General features: G+C 49.7%; 1 protein-coding gene across 1 annotated transcript; it reads left to right on the top strand.

Annotated features, from left to right (window-relative positions):
- Positions 1–482: 482 nt before the first annotated feature.
- Positions 483–15,814, top strand: LOC125507089. Its single transcript, XM_048671783.1, has 3 exons — positions 483–859; positions 14,176–15,378; positions 15,491–15,814. Exons 1-3 carry the CDS (start codon positions 483–485, stop codon positions 15,645–15,647), a joined length of 1,737 nt encoding a protein of 578 aa, XP_048527740.1. The 3' UTR covers positions 15,648–15,814.
- The last annotated feature ends 4,592 nt before the right edge of the window (positions 15,815–20,406 follow it).

Genomic DNA, 20,406 nt, shown 5'->3' with positions numbered 1-20,406 from the left:
AGTGAAATTCTAAGTCCCCGAAATCAGCAACAATAAGTAAGCTACTTTGCATGCTTGTGCTAGTCGCCACAGAGATCACAAAAATACATGGCATACACCCTTGTAAAGATGACCTGGCATACTTCAAAACTCATGTAGGGATCCAGATCATAGCATGCACGCATTAATCATGGCAAAAATGACAAAAGTGCATTTGCTGATAATAATCTGAAACTAACAACACATAGCACTCTTCCAACAGCATTTCGGGCATCAAGATGAGCTCAAATGAAAATGATGCAATGAGATGAAATGTAGTACTCGTCGAGACGAACATTTTGATATGCTACACGCATGAATCGGACCCACGGCGATGAACTTATGACATGTGGAAGAATGCAAAAAATATTAAGGTTTCGGGGAAAAGTCAACCGGATCCAATACTCCATATCTGGATCGGGTCCGACGGGTACTGTAGCAGCTCAAGGACGAGGTCGCTGGAAATGGAGGTCGCGGTGGCCGGAGACGCTGTGGAGCTCACCGGACTTCGCAGATCCGGCCGGAGGAGCGGGGACTTGAGGCTGCCGGAGTTGGGGGCGGTGAGGAGGCGCGCTCGTCCGCGGTTGCCGGCGCGGTTTGGCCGCGCGGGACGCCGGACGACGAGGGGCGCGGCTGGCCGGCAATGGCGGGCGCAGTGGCTGGCGAAGCACCGGCGAGGTGGCGGGGCGGAGCAGGTGACGGCGTCGGGGAAGGAGAAGGCGGTTCGGTGCGGGGACGCGGCCCGGTCGATGGGCTTGGAGGGCCCCGCCTGGGCTGACCTGGGCCGGCGGCGGGTGCGGCGAAGTGGGCACCGCGGGGAACACGTGGCAGCGTCCTATTGGTTGGCATCGGCGGGCGGACGCGTCGGGTTGCGGCCGGACGTGTCCGATGGCGGCGGAGCTGATTTTTAGGGTTAGGGAGAGAGGAGATCCGGGATTTGGAGTGGGGGTTCTATTCATAGAGGTAGAGGGAGCTACGAAGCTCCAAATGAGGTGTGGTTTGTGGCCACGTGATCGTGATCGAACGGCCTAGGTGATGGAGGAGGTTTAGGTGGGTTTTGGGCCACTTTGGAAGGGTGTTGGGCTGCAACACACACGAGGCCTTTTCGGTCCCTCGGTTAACCGTTGGAGTATCAAACGAAGTCCAAATGGTACAAAACTTGACAGGCGGTCTATCGGTGGTAAACCAAGGCCGCATGAAAAGTCTCGGTCCAATCCTAAAACGTTTAACACCCGCACACGAAAAGAGGTAGAAAGGGACACCGGAGGACATAGGAGCGCCGGAATGCAAAACGGACAACGGGGAAAATGCTTGGATGAATGAGACGAACACGTATGCAAATGCAATGCACATGATGACATGATATGGGATGCATGACAAAGACAAAACAACACGAAGGCAAAAACCCGACAACGAAGAAATACCATAACTTAGTGCCGGAAACGGCAAGAGTTGGAATACAAATGTGGCAGGTTACATACGGGGTGTTACAACACTCCACCACTACGAAAGGATCTCATCCCGAGATCTAGGACTGGAAAAACTCTGGATACTCAGAACGGAGGTGATCCTCGCATTCCCAGGTGGCTTCACGGTCGGAATGATGTGACCACTTGACTTTGAGGAATTTGATAGACTTGTTTCGAGTCTTGCGCTCAATTTCTTCAAGAATAGCAACTGGATGCTCATGATAAGACATGTATTCTTGGAGATCAATGTCTTCGAAGTTGATGGTGCGGTCAGGAGTCTTGAAACACTTACGGAGTTGAGAGACATGAAACACGTCGTGCATGTTTGCAAAGTTGGAGGGAAGCTCAAGTTGATAGGCGAGATCGCCTCTTTTGCCAATGATTTTGAAGGGACCCACGTACCTAGGGGCAAGCTTCCCTTTGATACCGAAGCGACGAGTACCCTTCATTGGAGAGACCCGGAAGTAGACATGGTCTCCGATCTCGAAAGCCAAGTCATGATGCTTGCTATCATAGTAACTCTTCTGGCGCGATTGCGCGGCTTTGAGATTATCACGAATGACTTTGCACATTTCTTCTGCCTCTTTGATCAAGTCATTTCCGAGAAGTTGACGTTCACCAGTCTCTGACCAGTTAAGAGCAGTATAGCACTTCCTGCCATAGAGAATCTCGAATGGGGCCTTGCCCGAACTCGCTTGGAAGCTGTTGTTGTAGGAGAACTCGGCATATGGAAGACAATCTTCCCACTTCATACCGAAAGAGATGACACAAGCCCTGAGCATATCTTCAAGAATCTGATTTACTCGCTCGACTTGGCCACTAGTTTGAGGATGAAAAGCTGTGCTGAAGCGAATGTTGGTGCCCATGGCCTTCTGAAAAGAATCCCAGAACTTGGAGGTAAAGATGCTGCCATGATCTGACGATATCAACTGCGGAATGCCGTGCAGAGAGACAATCCTGGAGGTATATAGCTCTGCCAACTGAGCTGCGATGATAGATTCTTTGATAGGAAGGAAATGAGCCACTTTAGTGAGTTTGTCGAGGACAACGAAGATAGCATCATTGCCACGCTTGGACTTTGGAAATCCAGTCACGAAGTCCATCTCAATATGGTCAAACTTCCATTCTGGAATGGCAAGAGGTTGGAGGAGACCAGCTAGTCGTTGGTGTTCTACTTTCACTCTTCTGCAGACATCACATTCGTTCACGAACTGAGCAATCTCACACTTCATTCGAGTCCACCAATATGACTGCTTGAGGTCATGGTACATCTTTGTACTTCGAGGGTGAATAGAGAGGAGTGAATTGTGAGCGTCGTTCATAATGACTTTACGAAGGTCACCTTTACGCACAACAATGCGACCCTCTAAGAATAGAGTATCCTTGTCATCAAGAAGATAGCACTTGTACTTGGGTTGACTCTTTGCAATCCCAATCTTCACCTTCTTCACCATAGCATCATGAAGTTGAGCCTCACGAATCTGATCTTCCAAAGTAGGAGAGACTTGGAGGTTGACGAGGAAACCTTGAGGAACAACTTGAAGGTTGAGTTTGCGGAAAGCTTCACAAATCTCGGGTTGGTAAGGCTTGAGAATCAAACTGTTGCAGTAAGCCTTCCTGCTCAATGCGTCAGCAATTACATTGGCCTTGCCTGGAGTATACTCGATACTCGGATTATACTCTTGAATCATCTCGACCCAATGAGTCTGCCTGAGGTTGAGGTTTGGCTGAGTGAAGATGTACTTGAGACTCTTATGATCAGTGAAGATGTCCACTTTTCGTCCCAATAAGATATGTCTCCATGTTAAAAGAGCATGGACAACTACCGCCAACTCGAGGTCATGAGTGGGGTAGTTCTTTTCGTTCAGCTTCAACTGGCGAGAGGTATAGGCTACAACTTTCTTCTCTTGCATCAACACTGCACCAAGACCTTGAAGAGAAGCATCACAGAAGACCTCAAACGGTTTGGATTCATCAGGAGGACTCAGAACTGGAGCAGTGACTAGCTTCTCTTTCAGGGTGTTGAAGGCGATGTCACATTTAGGAGACCGGGTGTACTTCACATGCTTCTGGAGAAGGTTGGAAAGAGGCTTCGCGATCTTAGAGAAGTTCTCAACGAACCTTCGACAATAGCTTGCGAGCCCAAGGAAGCTGCAGAGTTGCTTCACATTCTCAGGTGGTTTCCAATTCACAATTGCAGACACCTTCTCAGGATTAACCGCTATGCCCTCGGCGGAGATGATATGCCCAAGGTAGAGAACCTCATCGAGCCAAAACTCACACTTTGAAAACTTCGCATAGAACTGATGTTCTCTGAGTTTATCGAGCACCAAACGCAAGTGCTTGGCATGATCCTCCTTGTTCTTGGAAAAGACCAAAATGTCATCGAGGTAGACCAAGACGAAGTCATTTGTGTAGGCATTGAAGATGAAATTCATCATGCGAGAGAAAGTTGGAGGAGCGTTGACAAGGCTGAAAGACATGACCGTGTATTCATATGAACCATAGCTTGTTCTGAATGCTGTCTTGGGGATATCTTCTTCACGAATGCGAATCTGATGATAGCCCATGCGGAGATCAAGCTTGGAGAATACTTGAGCACCATTGAGTTGTTCAAACAGCTCGTTTATGTTGGGAAGTGGGTACTTGTTCTTTATGGTCTTCTTGTTCAATGGACGGTAGTCGACACAAAGTCGGTCCATTCCATCCTTCTTCTTGACAAAAAGAACTCCACAACCCCATGGAGAAGAACTAGGTCGGATGAGACCCATACGCTCTTGAATATCGAGTTGCTTCTTCAGCTCCTTCAACTCTTCACGTCCAAGCTTGTAAGGACGTTTGCAAACAGGTTCCATGCCAGGCTCAAGATCGATGACAAATTCAACTGGCCGGTGCAGAGGCATTTCTGGAAGCTCTTCTGGAAAGACGTCTTGATATTCGCAAACGACCGGAATCTGCGAGATGGCATCCAGCTCGCCCTTCTCGTTGAGAGAAAACAGTCAGATGGTATCATCCCGAGCGGCAAAGACGATTACATACTCAGACGAATGTGTCAATTGAATCTGCCTGGCAGCACAGTCAAGCTGAGCCTTGTGCTTAGAAAGTCAGTCCATTCCAAGAATAAGATCAATATCCGAGTTACCAAGGACCATTGGAGAAGACAGAAACTTATAGTCACCCAACGTGATAGAAACATCCGAAACCACGTAGCTTGCATGCAAGCACTTGCCCGGAGAGACAACTGCTAACGGTCTATGCAAATCTTGGAAAGGGAGGAGGAAGACGCCTCTGATTGAAGCATTTGTTGGCATAGTGACCCTTCTGTTGGCACTTGTTGCACGTGACCTCCGAGAGCGAACGGTGATACGGAGCACTTGATCTTGGAGCTTGAGATGAAGTCTTGTTCTGAAAGTCTGGGTTGGGTGGGTGGGAAGATCCACTGCCACCTTTGCTCTTCTGCTGATAAGGCTGACGGAACGGAGGAGGAGGCAGCCAATACTTTTGCTGCTTAGTTGCCACTTGAGTTGAGGAAGGAGTTGCATCTCTGACTCGCTTCTTGGAAGCATCGCACTTGAGTTGAGCAGTCTCTTGTTTCAGTGCCATGTTGTAAAACTCATCGTACTTCTGAGGCTCGAAAAGCACGAGAGAAAGTTGGAGATCTTCTCTGAGGCCACCTCTGAACTGATATATCATGCTCTTCTCGTCAAGGACGTCTTGCTTAGTGAAACGAGCTAGCTTCTGAAACATGATGTTGTACTGGTAAACAGACAAGTGCCTTGCTTCAGGTTGTGGAATTCCTCACGCTTGCTCTCAACAACACTCTGAGGAATGTGGTGAGCTTTGAAGTCTTGACGGAATTCATCCCAGGTAATCACACGGCCTCCTCTGGAATCTTTGTATTGCTGAAATCATTCTGCAGCTTGGTCTTTGAGTTGGAAGGAGGCAAACTTGACAAAGTCCTCAGGCCTGACGCTGCTGCACTCGAAATGCTTGTAGATATCCACGAGCCAATCATCAGTGTCTGTTGCTTTGGCACAGTTGTTGAAGGTCTTTGGCTGGTTAGCGAGGAACTGGTTGAGTGTAGCAAACTGATTCTGATTGTTGCCATGGCCATGATTCCCTTGGTTGCGCTCTTGCAAGAGTTGGATGATCAGCTGCATGTTTGCATTGGTAGCGGCCATCACAGCTTGCCATGCCTCCGGAGGTGGAGGTGGTGGTGGCGGATCAGGATTCGGAGTCGTGCGTGTTGGAGGAGCCATCCTGAAGAGGGTGACGTCCATTAGCATCTTGAAAAACAAATATTCAAGCTGAATCAAATGGATCGAAATTGCAACTAATAGTCCTCACATCCAAACAAAATGAATGAGTGAATTCCAATTGAAATGGTCACATTTCCATAAATTGAGAAGCCACTTAGATAGAGGTAGAAGAACAAAACAACAAGGTACGGACAAGAACAAATACTTGGTGAGGATTACCCAATCACAAACCAAATATCCGCGGAAGAAGAACTAGAGCTAATGAATTCCCACCTATGAAACTCCCGAACCTTTCCGGTTATGCAATCAGGTGTTGGGGATACAGGGGAAGCATAATATCTCACCCAAAGCTAGAAAATCCTACATCCAGCTGTATCCATCCTTCAACACATAACCAAGAAACCTTCGGAAATCATTTACCTCAACCTTCTAAAAGCATCCGTTATATGAGTTATGGCAATACTCCCGAACTCCCGCCCCAGTACTGGGTGGCGTCGAGGTTATCTCACCAACAACTGCATAAAAGAGATTTTCGATGTCGGCGAAACTCAGGTATTCTAGAATTGCAACGATAAAATTGTGACGACAACACCTCGGAGCTCAACTCCCCGGGACACTGCCACAACCCCTAAATGTCAGGAGGCACCAAGAATAATGTTCTCGACACAAAACCATCGAAATGATTCCAAGATACCCACGTGATCCTAAATTTTTTTTAGTGAAATTTGAGAAGAGAAGAGTCAAAACTCTACGTCAGGATGCCTCACCAGAGCGACGAAGGGACTGAGGAGTAAAAAGAATCCTACTCTCCGATATATATAATCCTAAATGACTCAAAACATTTTTCTAGACTCAACAACGCCAACAATTCGATCAAGCAGGGGGCTCCTAAGGTCGGGGAAGGCTCTGATTACCAACTTGTAACGCCCTCGATGCGGCTATATCTCCCACGTGTCGAAGCACGACTTAGAGGCATAACCGCATTGAAAGCAATGTCGCAAGTGAGGTAATCTTCACAACAACCCATGTAATAAATAAGGGGAAAAGATACATAGTTGGCTTACACTCACCACGCCACACAAATAGCATAAATAACAATACATTCATCCAGTTGCACTCAAGGTCCGACTACGGCACCAAAATAAAGATAAACCCCAAATGCAACATAGTCCCCGATCGCCCCAACAGGGCACCACTACTGATCATCTGGGAAAGACACGTAGTATCGTCCTGAGTCCTCATCGAACTCCCACTTGAGCTTAGTTGAATCTCCTGGAATGGTATCATCGGTCCCTGCATCTGGTTTTGGAAGGAATCTGTGAGTCACGGGGACTCAGCAATCTCACACCCTCGCGATCAAGGCTATTTAAGCTTATAGGAAGGGTAAAAGGTATGATGTGGAGCTGCAGCAAGCGACTAGCATATATGGTAGCTAACATACGCAAATGAGAGCGAGAAGAGAAGGCAAAGGCACGGTCGAACAACTATGATCAAGAAGTGATCCTAGAACAACCTACGTTCAGGCATAACACTCCAACACCGTGTTCACTTCCCAGACCCCGCCGAGAAGAGACCATCACGGCTACACACTCTGTTGATTCATTTTAATTAAGTTTAGTTTAAGGTTATCTACAACCGGACATTAACAAATTCCCATCTGCCCATAACTGCGGGCACAGCTTTCGAAAGTTCAAATCCCTGCAGGGGTGTCCCAACTTAGCCCATCACAAGCTCTCACGGTCAACGAAGGATATTTCTTCTCCCAAGACAATCCGATCAGACTCAGCATCCCGGTTACAAGACATCTCGACAATGGTAAAACTAAACTAGCAAAGCCACCCAAATGTGCCGAAAAATCGCGATTAGAGCTGCACATATCTCGTTCTCAGGGCACACCGGATTGTCCAAACTTCCGGTAGGCCAATCCAGAGTTGCCCCTGGTGGCCACCGGTGGCTGACAGGTTGGACCAACACTCAGAGGAGCACTGGCTCGGGGGTTTAAATAAAGATGACCCTTGAGTCCACGGAACCCAAGGGAAAAGAGGCTAGGTGGAAAATGGTAAAACCAAGGTTGGGCATTGCTGGAGGAGTTTTATTCAAGGCGAACTGTCAAGGGGTTCCCATTATAACCCAACCGTGTAAGGAACGCAAAATCAAGGAACATAACACCGGTATGACGGAAACTAGGGCGGCAAGAGTGGAACAAAACACCAGGCATAAGGCCGAGCCTTCCACCCTTTACCAACTATATAGGTGCATTAAGATAAACAAGATAATATGGTGATATCCCAACAATAAACATGTTCCAACAAGGAACGATCTCCAAATCTTCACCTTCAACTAGCAACGCTATAAGAGGGGCTGAGCAAAGCGGTAACATAGCCAAACAACGGTTTGCTAGGGCAAGGTGGGTTAGAGGTTTGACATGGCAATATGGGAGGCATGAAAATCAAGTGGTGGGTATCGTAGCATAGGCATAGCAAAAGAGCGAGCATCTAGCAAGCAAAGATAGAAGTGATTTCGAGGGTATGGTCATCTTGCCTGCAAAGTTCTCTGAGTTGACTTGATCCTCGTAAGCGTACTCAACGGGCTCCTCGATCACGTACTCATCTCCCGGCTCTACCCAAAATAAGAACACAAGCAAAGGGAGACACAATCAACCACGTGCAATGTACAAGCAACAATGATGCAAAATAGTTCATGATATGCGGGATGTTGTATGTGATGCATATGCATGATTCGGAAAGGAATGATTGAACCTGGCCTCAACTTGGAAAAACAAGAGTGCCACTGGAAAGGTGAGTTGATTTCGGTCGAAAACTATATAAAGATCACCGGAATCGGATGCACGGTTTGGAAATGACAAGCAAAACAAATATGGCACCGGTCTGCGATTAACAGCACGAGACCATCTAAATGCATCAAGAACAACATGCTACAGCACTCCAATGTGACAACAAAATACATGGCAGGGATCCACTCAAGATGCTTGACAAAAGATGAACACTGAGCTACGGCTAATTCACTCAATAGCACGTTCAAACAAGCATTGCAAAAGTGCAAATGATAACAGGTTTCAGACTTAGTGAAATTAACAAGTCAGGAATTTAACATCAGGAAGCAAAGTTTAGAGCAAGGTAACAACATGCTACAGGAACATATCATGGTAAAGCAAAGCATGGCATGAAGCTAATCAAAGCATACAACAAAAGTCCTTTACTGACCATAAGCCAAAAGGGATCAGAAAATACAATTGCAACCACGTGAACATAGCAATTAACATTAATAGATTCAGACTTAGTGAAAAACTGGAACATGGCAAAACAGATAACAAGTAGGCATGTTTACGAGCTCAATGCACTCACTACGAGGCATTGCATGACAAACTAAGCATACACCCAGCAAGTAGACATGGCATAGAAGCTAAACATGGCAAGAACAACAACATAGCATGCATGGATCAACTACAACAAGCTCGGCAAAATTGCTAAACATGTTAACAATCTGCGAGGAACATTTTATAGCAAAAGTAGAGCTCGATTGACTCAAGCTATGGTGCTCCATAATTGCAAACAAAGACATGGATGGACAGAGCACCACAATATCTACAAAACATCCTTACTGATCATGCTCAAAAGAGGCACGGATCACTAGGAAACAACATGAACACATGACATAAAAATTACAGCAGGACAAGGACTTAGTGAAATTCTAAGTCCCTGAAATCAGCAACAATAAGTAAGCTACTTTGCATGCTTGTACTAGTCACCACAGAGATCAAAAAAATACATGGTATACACCCCTGTAAAGATGGCCTGGCATACTTCAAAACTCATGTAGGGCTCAGGATCATAGCATGCACGCATTAATCATGGCAAAAATGACAAAAGTGCATTTGCTGATAATAATCTGAAACTAACAACACATAGCCCTCTTCCAACAGCATTTCGGGCATCAAGATGAGCTCAAATGAAAATGATGCAATGAGATGAAATGTAGTACTCGTCGAGACGAACATTTCGATATGCTACACACACGAATCGGAGCCACGGTGATGAAGTTATGACATGTGGAAGAATGCAAAAAATATTAGGGTTTCGGAGAAAAAGTCAACCGGATCCAATACTCCAGATCTGGATCGGTCTGGCGGGTACTGTAGCAGCTCGAGGACGAGGTCGCCGGAAATGGAGGTCGCAGTGGCCGGAGACGCTGCGGAGCTCACCGGACTTTGCGGATCCGGCCGGAGGAGCGGGAACTTGAGGCCGCCGGAGTTGGGAGCGGTGAGGAGGCGCGCTCGTCCACGGTCACCGGCGCGGTTTGGCGGCGCGGGACGCCGGACGACGAGGGGCGCGACTAGTCGGCAATGGCGGACGCGGTGGCCGGCGAAGCACCGGTGAGGTGGCGGGGCGGAGCAGGCGACAGCGCCAGGAAAGGAGAAGGCAGCTCGGTGCGGGGACGCAGCCCGGTCAATGGGCTTGGAGGGCCCCGCCTGGGCTGACCCGGGCCGGCGGTGGGTGCGGCGAAGTGGGCACCACGGGGAACACGTGGCGGCGTCCTATTGGTCGGCGACGGCGGGCGGACGCGTTCGGTGGCGGCGGAGCTGATTTTTAGGGTTAGGGAGAGAGGAGATCCGGGATTTGGAGTGGGGGTTCTATTTATAGAGGTAGAGGGAGCTAGGAAGCTCCAAATGAGGTGCGATTTGCGGCCACGCGATCGTGATCGAACGGCCTAGGTGATGGAGGAGGTTTAGGTGGGTTTTGGGCCACTTTGGAATGGTGTTGGGCTGCAACACACACAAGGCATTTTCGGTCCCTCGGTTAACCGTTGGAGTATCAAACGAAGTCCAAATGGTACGAAACTTGACAGGCGGTCTACCGGTGGTAAATCAAGGCCGCATGACAAGTCTCGGTCCAATCCGAAAACGTTTAACACCCGCACATGAAAAGAGGTAGAAAGGGACACCGGAGGACATAGGAGCGCCGGAATGCAAAACGGACAACGGGGAAAATGCTTGGATGCATGAGACGAACATGTATGCAAATGCAATGCACATGATGACATGATATGGGATGCATGACAAAGACAAAACAACACGAAGGCAAAAACTCGACAACGAAGAAATAACATAACTTAGTGCCGGAAATGGCAAGAGTTGGAATACAAATGTGGCAGGTTACATACGGGGTGTTACATTAAACACCTGCCGACTTAACCATCTTAAACATCTGGCTTAAACATCTGCTGACTTAACCATCTTAAACATCTGGCTTAAACATCTGCCGACTTAACCATCTTAAACATCTGTCTTAAACATATGCCGACTTAACCAATGAAATACCAAGTCCCATCTGGGTCATATCTCTGGCCGGGTCATACCGTGGGGTATATCCCCGACAGGGTTTCTTTTTTTTAACATCAGTACATACGCAAGCACTCATACATACGCGCATACACTCACCCCTATGAACGCAGACATGCACACCCTACCCCTATGAGCACCTCCGAGAGACTGAGCCTACTTGTCATCTTGAAATTTTCGAAGTCACCGTAGGCACCTTGTCGTCGATGGGAACGTCTCCTCCCACTGAAAGCACATCGCCAGAAATCCTGAAATAAATTCAGGAATAATGCGAGCAACAGGACTTGAACCCTGGTGGGCTGGGGATAGCAATGTCCCTCTAACCATCCAACCAAAGGTTGGTTCGCCACCATAATGACATCTGAAAGGACTGTTCGGTTCTAAAAGTACATGGTGGCGATTCGGGTTTGGTCAAAGTTGTCAGAACACGACCAAACCAACATCATCACCCCTGCACCGACAGACTTCGTTGTTAAGGTAGTTCTGCTCTAAAAGGGGGTCTTCGAATCTGACAAAATAAAAATGCCTTTTGGGAAGCTCAATTGGGGTTCCTCAGGTGACCGAGGTGTGATACTCCTCGAGCAAAACTCTGATCGTTTTGGGGGTAGACACGCGAAGAATTTATTGAACCAGTTTGCAAGTCCGAAGACCAAAGATGAATGACAGTCCTTGGGTTGAAGACCGGTTCGGGGGCTACTGATCGTGTCCTGGATAAGGGAATGCTGACCATGTCAACCTATCGACGTGGGTCGGGCCGAGGCCCCTCAAATGACCAACCAATGGGTCAGATTCGTCAGGCCCCTGAGGAATCAAGATGGAATCTCTCGAAGACTTGGCGCATACTCCAAGGCACAAACGCAATCTTCAACACATTTATCTTTAGATAGACCTATGTGTAACCCTAAGTACGCCAGTATATATATAATCAGTGTTGTAGACCGTAGATTCCAACTCATTCATACTCAATCTCAAGCTAGATCAACTTGTATTATGTACCCCGTCCACAATCAATATAAACAAAGCATTGTAAGGTTTTACTTCTTCAAGAGGCCTGAACCTGAGTGTATTCGACTCCGTTACTGTTCGGATAGATGAAACGGCTCGTGTAGCCCCTGAGTTGCCCTCGTGGCAACCCACCACGGGACAGACGGCTGGGAGACGCCCTTCGCCCACAAAGAGCTCAGGGAGACTGATACTCCACCATCCTTTATACAGGAGTAATGATGCACGAAAGGCCCTCCGCTGTAAAAGAACAACAAGTAGGTACAGGTATACATACAGATATACTGTGATGGTATCTTGCTTGCACGTGGGCCCGAGAGTGCGGCGAGACCCGCTTATGCATCCGGATTTGTACTGTACTCCCTCCGGTCCTTTTTACTTCGCGTATTAGATTTTTGTCAAGTCAAACTCAACCAAGTTTTTTTTGGAATTTTCACCGGGGGGGCAACTCCCCCACCTGAATTATATTCATTTGCCTATAAGGCTTTGCAACCTTTTGCAAGATGGGTTGAAATGAACCAGAATTACAGGGGGACACAAAAGAATAGATAAAGCAAAAAACAACATACGCCCAACATGCAGACTAAGGCATAGCCTAGTGGTGGGAAGGGTCTGATGCCTTCCCACCCACCCAGGTTCAAGGCATGGTACTTGCAATTTGGGTTTGTTGCACCAATTATACTGTAGGGGGTTCCCTTACAGTCTTTCTGTCAAAAAAACATAAGCCCAACATACAAACATGGGAGAACTAAGAGGGAAGACACACCCCAGCACAACACAATGCACCACCAATGTGATCGAACAGCATTGGCCAGCCGAACCAAGCCAAGACACTGCACCATCGATGCAATCGAAAGGCATCACACATCCGAGAGTGCACAACACCACGACACCACCTGTGCCGGGGGTGCATTCGAAAGGTCACGGTAGGCCGAGATGACGCCACGGCGCCTGTGTGCCACAGGCGAAGTCAGCATCGCCAAGCAAACAAGACCATGACATTGCACCGTCGACGCAATCGAAAGGCTCCGCGCATCCGAGACTGCACAACGCCACGGTACCACATGTGTCGTGGGGCGCATTCGAAAGGTCACACAAGACCGAGACAGCGCCACGACACATGTGTGCCACCGCCGCAGTCGCTTGGCATCACCTAGCAGAGAACACACCCAGGAGTGCAGGAGCAAGAACACGAGAAGAACACCACCGAAGAAGAGCTCAAACCACCGTCGACCCCAACCAGGCCGCACTACCAGCACCCGACCGCCATCCCAAACTCATCAACGCAGCCAAAGGCATGGCTGAGCCAAGATCACGAAGACAGAGCACCACCACTCCGCTGCCATCGCCCACACGGACCACCAATGGAACCACTGGTCACCCTAACCAAGGCAAGCTCAAAGACGAAGCCCAAAGTGGGAGTGTGATGTTGAGCGCCACCATCGTCCGATCCGGAAGACCCGAGATCCAAAGTTTCCTGCGGAGCAATTTAGGAGGAAAGACGAACATCAACAGCAAGTTTGACCAAATTTAACTTAAAAAATATAAACATCCACAATATCGATTATATATACTATGAAACTACATTTCATAATGAATCTAACAATATTGATTTGGTATTGTGAATGTTGATACTTTTTTCTATAAGTTTGCTCAAAGTAAAGATATTTTAACTTTGGATAAATCTTATATGCAAAAAAAAAGAACCGGAGTGAGTACCTGAAAGATATCGCGAAATGAAAAGAAAAAGTGTGGGGAGCTCAGGATTGGGAGCGGCGTCCTTCCACCCTACTCCGGCGGCAGCAGCAGCCGCGGCCACGTCCACGCTAGGTTCTTATTTCTCCACCCGATTCCGCTCAGATCCCCCTTTGATCCATTAATTCCTCCGATTTGGGATCGCAGACTGATCTGAGGAGGCCGAGTTGCAGACTGATAGGAGCCGGAGGAGGCCTATTTAGCCCCGGTCGATGAGTGAGGGGCCCCCGAGAGCAACGCATCCGAACAAGCCAGAGGTGCGGGATGGGGAGAAAGGCGCCTTCTTTTGCTCCGGCCGGCCGGAAGCGTAAAGGCCCGTCGTTTCCCCTTCTCCCCCCTGCAAATGTCGGATTTCCCCCGCTCCGGCGCAGGTGACCGGCTGGGCATCCCTCCCGGATGACATAGACCACCAACTCGCCGCGCTGGTGCTGGAATTCGACGTGGTGGACTACATTGCCTTCCGCGTGGTCTGCTCGGGGTGGTGCGCCTGCGCGCCCAGCCCGCGAGACCCCACCCTGCGGATACGATCTCTCCGCCCGGTCCACTGGGTCGCGCTCTGCGACAGCGACGCCGTCCGCCCGGATGACGCCTGCCAGATAACCTTCTTCCAGAACCGAACGGCCAGGTGCCTCCGCATCCGCCTGCCCGAGCTCCAGCGCCACAGGATCGTTGGCTTCACTGATGGGCTTGTCATCCTGCTCCACAAGCAGAAAACCACGATCCGCGTGCTCCACCGCTTCACACGGGTCGTGGTCGACTTCCCATCCCTCGTCCCCGTCTACCAAAAGCTGATCAGGAACTGCAACTGCGTGCTCCGCATGAACGCTGCCGTTTGTAGCAGTGTGTCATCCACCACTTCCATTGTCGTTGTGGCCTGGTTCCCTTGGTCACCTGTGGTGCTCAGTGCTGATGCGGGCCACTCAAGCTGGGAGGTCATTCACAAGGACATGTATCTTTCCAATACCTTGCCCTTCCAAGGCCAGCTTTACGGTTTCCTGCAGACTTCAAGGCAGATTGTGCAAGTCTACGCTCCAAAACCACTCGGCCCTGGCCCTGTCGTTGCTCATGTTCCAATTAAGTTTGGCAACCCATTTTTATGCAGCTACTACCTTGTGGAGTCCGATGGCCACATGCTACTTGTTGTCAAGTCTATGAACTTGGTGGGTCATGATGTGGAGGAGTGGCGACGTTATGTCATTGTGATCTTCAAGGTTGATGTAAGCCTTGGCCACTGGGAACTGATTCCAGTAAGCAGTCTTGGCGACCGGGCATTGTTTGTATCCATGGACAAGTGCCTGTCCGTGAAGGCAAAGAACCTTCCTTCCATCAGCAGCAACTCAATTTACCTCACTGTGCCACTCCTGGATCCGGTTGTCATGCATTCCCTGAGCAGCCAGTCATTTGAGTGGCCAACGACGTTGTGTCAGGTCCATGACGTGAAGGAGAAGATTCGCCCATCCGTCCGGACCTTCACCATCGCTGATCATCTTCTCACCTACTGCAATCATCGTGAATTGTACAACTTCTTAATTAACTTCTACTACTACTACCTTCTCTCTAGCAACAACATGCATTCAGCGTGATAACTCTAATTAATGATCTAATAATTTGCATTTCTCCTCCTGTAGGGCAACTAGACTAATGTTTCATGAGTATTACACTATACCCAAGTCTTATGAAGAGTTGTGGAAGAAAATAAGAGCTCAGGATTCTGAAGTGAGGATTTCGCGCATGCAAGATTCAATCAGGAAAGGGAAAAGGAGTGTCAAACTGAAGAAGGAATAACTCCACCGTAATTTAGACTGCTCTTTGGAAATGAGAATATTATTTAACAATATTCTTATTCCTAATGCTTTCAATGTAATCATGCATCAACGCTGATGATGTAACTAAAATCTGTTCTCACTTCGCGATGAAGTGAGCTTATATATGAACTGAAAAATTACTGGCGGGGTTATATGTTGAGCTTTTCTGTGTAGTGTTATGCCAGTTAGGATCTGCTCATGCAAGGTGATTGACGCCCATTTGCTTGTCAGGTGTTCAGGTTCATTCAGTGTACTCGCTGTTGAGTCTGATTCCCGATTTGTTTGTTATAGTTCTGTCTTATCATAGAGAAAGGTCGGGATACTCCCTACTGTGCCTTGATGAATCATGGCAGAATGTAACTGAATAACATCAAGTAGACCAGCACCAAGTAATGCTCATTCTTGTCATTGGCCCTGTTTGGATGCTGCAGTTAGAGTTAGAGTTGGTTAGTTCAGGCTAAACTAACCTTAGAGGATCCAAACAGGTGGAGTTAGATAGCAGTTAGTTGCTCTAACCTGGCAAAAAAATCCAACCCGGTGGGGAGGTGCTAATTGGAGTTAGATGTGGTTGGTCCCATTAAAAAAATACCCTCTCCTGCACTAGTACCTCATCCTCCCGCACCAGCCAGCCGCCCCAATCGCCCCGCCCCGTCGCCCTAATCCCGCCGCCGCTCCCGCAGCCCCCGCAGCCCCCGTCCCACAGCTCCCCGCCACGCCCGCCCGTCGCCCCCATCCCGCAACCGCTTCCCCCGCCCCCATCCTGCTCCTTCCGGCACGGCGGCATCCCTCCCCGTTCATCCACTCGAGCCACGGCGTCGTCTCTTGCGCCCCAGTCGCTGTTAAGCCACTCGACCAGCGCCCCTCGTTGCGGCTAGGCTTCACTTATTTGTGGAGTCTTCATTGATTGCACCTAGGCTTCTTTAAGAGCGATGTGAAGTGAGTATTTGTTGTTCGTCAACCTTTTATGATTCAAGGCCACACCAAATCCGGCTAGAAAGTGAGAAAAAATGCATTTACTGTCAATCTAACCCTGTGATCCAAACAACCATCTTGGTTAGAGTTAGTTCAGGGTTAGTCTAGAGTTAGAAACTAACTCTAACTCTAACCTTGGTTAGAGTATCCAAACAGGGCCATTATTGTTTCATCGCTGCTCATGCATTTTGCCTTCTGGCTTCCATTCTGATTATGTGCAAAGAGTATCATATGAGGCATTTCTCCTTTACTGTCTCAAGTATGTTCCTCCTTTGCTATATGTTTTTGTATTGTTTTATTTTGTGGCACGGCAATAATCTCTTATTTCACAACAAAAGAGATTGTTCTTGAAATCCAATCATTGCTCTCTTGCTCAGTAAATTTTATGTCCACCTATTGCTAAATATTCATTTTGTAAAGCGCCGGTTAAGAAGCTTGTAAAAAATCTGACCATTTCGCGAACTGAATATAACTCAGATGGTTAGGTTCTTTGTGGTCGAACCAACCCACTCATTGTTCAAGTCCCAGGTTGCCGGGTGACCTCCTGCTAGTGCTGAAAGAGTAGGGGTGCCGCTGCCTGAGGGATTGCCGGATGGAGCCCCCCCTAGACCAATAACGGGGGCCTCCAGGGCCTGGGTGTTTGGGACGGCGGCACTCCCCGGGGCATCATCACCCGACGGGGTCCAGGAGCCCCCCATAGACCCAATAACGGGGGCCTTTCGTGTCAAGGTGCTCTTGGAGGAACTCTTCTCCTTGGCTCAAGCGGCACCATCGTCCTCTCCAACAGAGCCATCGGGGGCCGTCGCCGCCTCAGAGCCATCTTCTTGCACGGGGTTCTCTGCTGTAAAGGGATCTGCCCCGCTCCAGGCGTCTCGGCAGCCTCCCTGGAAGACTCCACATCCTCAGCCCTACGGCCTGCCTCTGGGTCACCGGCCTCGGCCCCTGCTACCACGATGATGTTTGGATCTGGGATGGATGATGGGGAAGCACGCGAGGAGACATCCGCGTTCCCCACCTCCGACTGCAATCCTCTCGCGGCAAGGTAGCTCGCCACCTCCGCGCCTAGTGACGAGGCCAAATCATCCTCACCGGTCGTCCTTTTCGTCAGCACCCGCTCCACCTTCTTCGGCGGGCGACAGGGGCGAGATGGGCTACACGCATGGCGAAGCAACAGTTAAAAACAACTTGAGGGATACAAAGCCTACACCCGTAAGGAATAATCTACATACTTGTCCTTGGCGGTCCATCCTCTTGAGCCGGTCATGGCGGAAGGAAAAGCTCAGGTCCGGCCCTCCAACAGGACCACTGGCATGGTCCCGTAAAACACGAGCCTTTCCAGGATCGGGGGCTGCCGGAACCTCCACAACATCCCCCGAGGATGTGTTGGTGGCTGAAGGAGGAATCACCTTCGGCACGTCATCGTCCCCGGTCGAAGAACTAAAGACAAAGACCAACAGTGAGCAAGAGTGTCCCAATAACCAAAAAGCAAACTCAACATTTACCTGGTGCTGGCAGCGCAGTGTCATCCTTGGGCTCGGGTAGTAGAGCCGGGGGCTACGGGAGATAAGGCACGTTTCCGGCTGGGTGGTGGAGGTGCGCCCCCCCCCCCTGTCTGGGGTGCTGAAAGAGCCCTCAGAGTCATTTCCGTCCTCCTTCTCCTCTGCTACCCCCTCAGAGTTGGGCCCGATCAAGGCCGCTTGCGGTGAGAAGGGATTCGACCTCTCGGGGTCCACCGAACCCACGAGAACAAGACCCCACCTGTCACACATCGGCATCCTGTTTAGGATGACATCATGGGTCTAGCTGTTATGAAGCATCCCAACCGAAGGTGGCAGGCCCGAGGCCCCGTCGAAATTGAACCCACCCATGATAGATTCTCACCCGGGAGGGCATCTCAGTGTAAGCGTTGGCCGTCCACCTTCCCCGCGAGCATCCAGGTCGGCTCCTTCCGGAACTGAAGAGAGGAAATCCAATGGCGAGCGAAACTGCTCGCCACCATACGACCATCCAAACCCCACACCGCAAACAACTTAACGCATTGGTGAACTGGGTCGAAGGCCTTGCCAACACAACTTGTCCGTCCAGGGCGCTTAATCACAGGCGGGGGAGACTCTAGTTCACGTAGCAAAGGGGAGCCACGCAGAGTCTTGACCGGCAGCCAGTTCCGGTGCCACTCTCTCACATGAGAGTACAAATTCACCGGGATATAACTCATATCCGCCTTCTTCACTGCGAGGCGGAAGGTCACACATCCAGAGATCTGTCTGTTCATGGAGTTCAGGCGGGAGGAGTAGAAATGCCGGAAAAGCTCCAGCGACGGTCGCACTCCGACAAAGCCCTCACAAAAATGGGCGAAGATGGCCAAGACCGACACCGCGTTTGGATGGAGATGCAGCATATGAAGCCCACGGTGCTCCAGAACCGCAAAGAAGAAGTCAGAGTAATGAGGCACCAGACCGGCGACAAGGAAATTGACAAAGATGGGAACCACCTTCGCATCTACTCCTTGGTTGCCTGCCGACATCGGCTTCATGCGCCCCCACTCACGCCTATGACCACCGACCAAGAAGTGAAGATCCTTCGCTATCGGCATCCGCATACGCCGACTCGTGCAGGGGCGGCTCCAGCGGTTGCGGCACCATCGCCTCCTTGCTCTTCTTCCCCTTATCCACGGTGGGCTTGGATCTATGAGACTCCATGGAAAAAGATCCTGGATGGGGGCAGATGCGAGAAAAAGTAGAAGAGTTGTGGCGATGGCGAAGATAATGGTTGGGGGCAAGGACGACAAAACAAGCTAATAATGCTCTAGCACCTCACCTTTATAAACCAAGGGGCAAACGGAAGGGAAACCACCTGCCTCTCGGCAATTACTGCCCACATTCTTCGCTTCCCAAGGACGCGCCGCGAGCGTGGGTGGTAATCAAGGCGCTCCTATGGTCTGACAAAAACGCACGTCAAGCCATCCTTCAGTGCAATATAGAAAAAGTCTTCAACACCCGGTCTCTTCATGAGTGGCCGGCCGCCATGCGTCAAGGCTTTGGAGCGGCAGGGCCCCATCCCCCGTCTCGGGCCGAGCAGCCGCTAAGACGGGTAACGGGCCCGGGGGCTACTGTCGGCATAAGTAAAACCAGGGTATTACTAATCTGGTAAGAGGAACCTTGACGATGAAGGCATGGATATTTCTCCATCGAGGGGAATATCTTTTGAAGACCCTGATGCACCCGTTGGACCATGACCTGGGTCATCGGGGGACAGTATGAGACATGGAAATAGACTAACCCAGGGGAGCCTTTCGCGATATCTTCCCGGGAGGCCGCATTGACACACCACATGCCCGTTCGGGAGAAGTGGGCCTTGACTTTGGAGGCCGCGCAATGGCCCGTACCAAGGAACATTGCTGCCTGCGTCAGAGAAGGGACAAAGGTTGAATGACTAGCCCTTGCGCATGGGCTCCGGCAGGACCCATGTGGACGAAGTCATCCTCAACGGCTACAGTAAGATTCACCCACTGCCAAAATTGTTACAGTGGCAGTACCTCGCTGCCACCCAACGTATACCCAAGGAGGCGGGTAAGTATCGGGGGGTAACACACTACCCCGGGAGGACGTCATCATCATTCGTACAAGCGTGCCATGGGCAACCATGCCACCAGTACAAGCTAGACCAGCCTATTCCAATGTATATTCGACCAATAGAGGCCTTGGGCAGGTCGTCCATTGACAATATATATAGGGGAGGCCGAAGCCTCACCGAGAGTCGACCTTTTC

This window comes from Triticum urartu, chromosome 5, assembly GCF_003073215.2.
Source record: "Triticum urartu cultivar G1812 chromosome 5, Tu2.1, whole genome shotgun sequence".
In the NCBI taxonomy this organism is placed as follows: domain Eukaryota; kingdom Viridiplantae; phylum Streptophyta; class Magnoliopsida; order Poales; family Poaceae; genus Triticum; species Triticum urartu.
The sequence above is the reverse complement of the archived record's forward strand: the minus strand, read 5'-3'. Positions and strand labels throughout refer to the sequence as shown.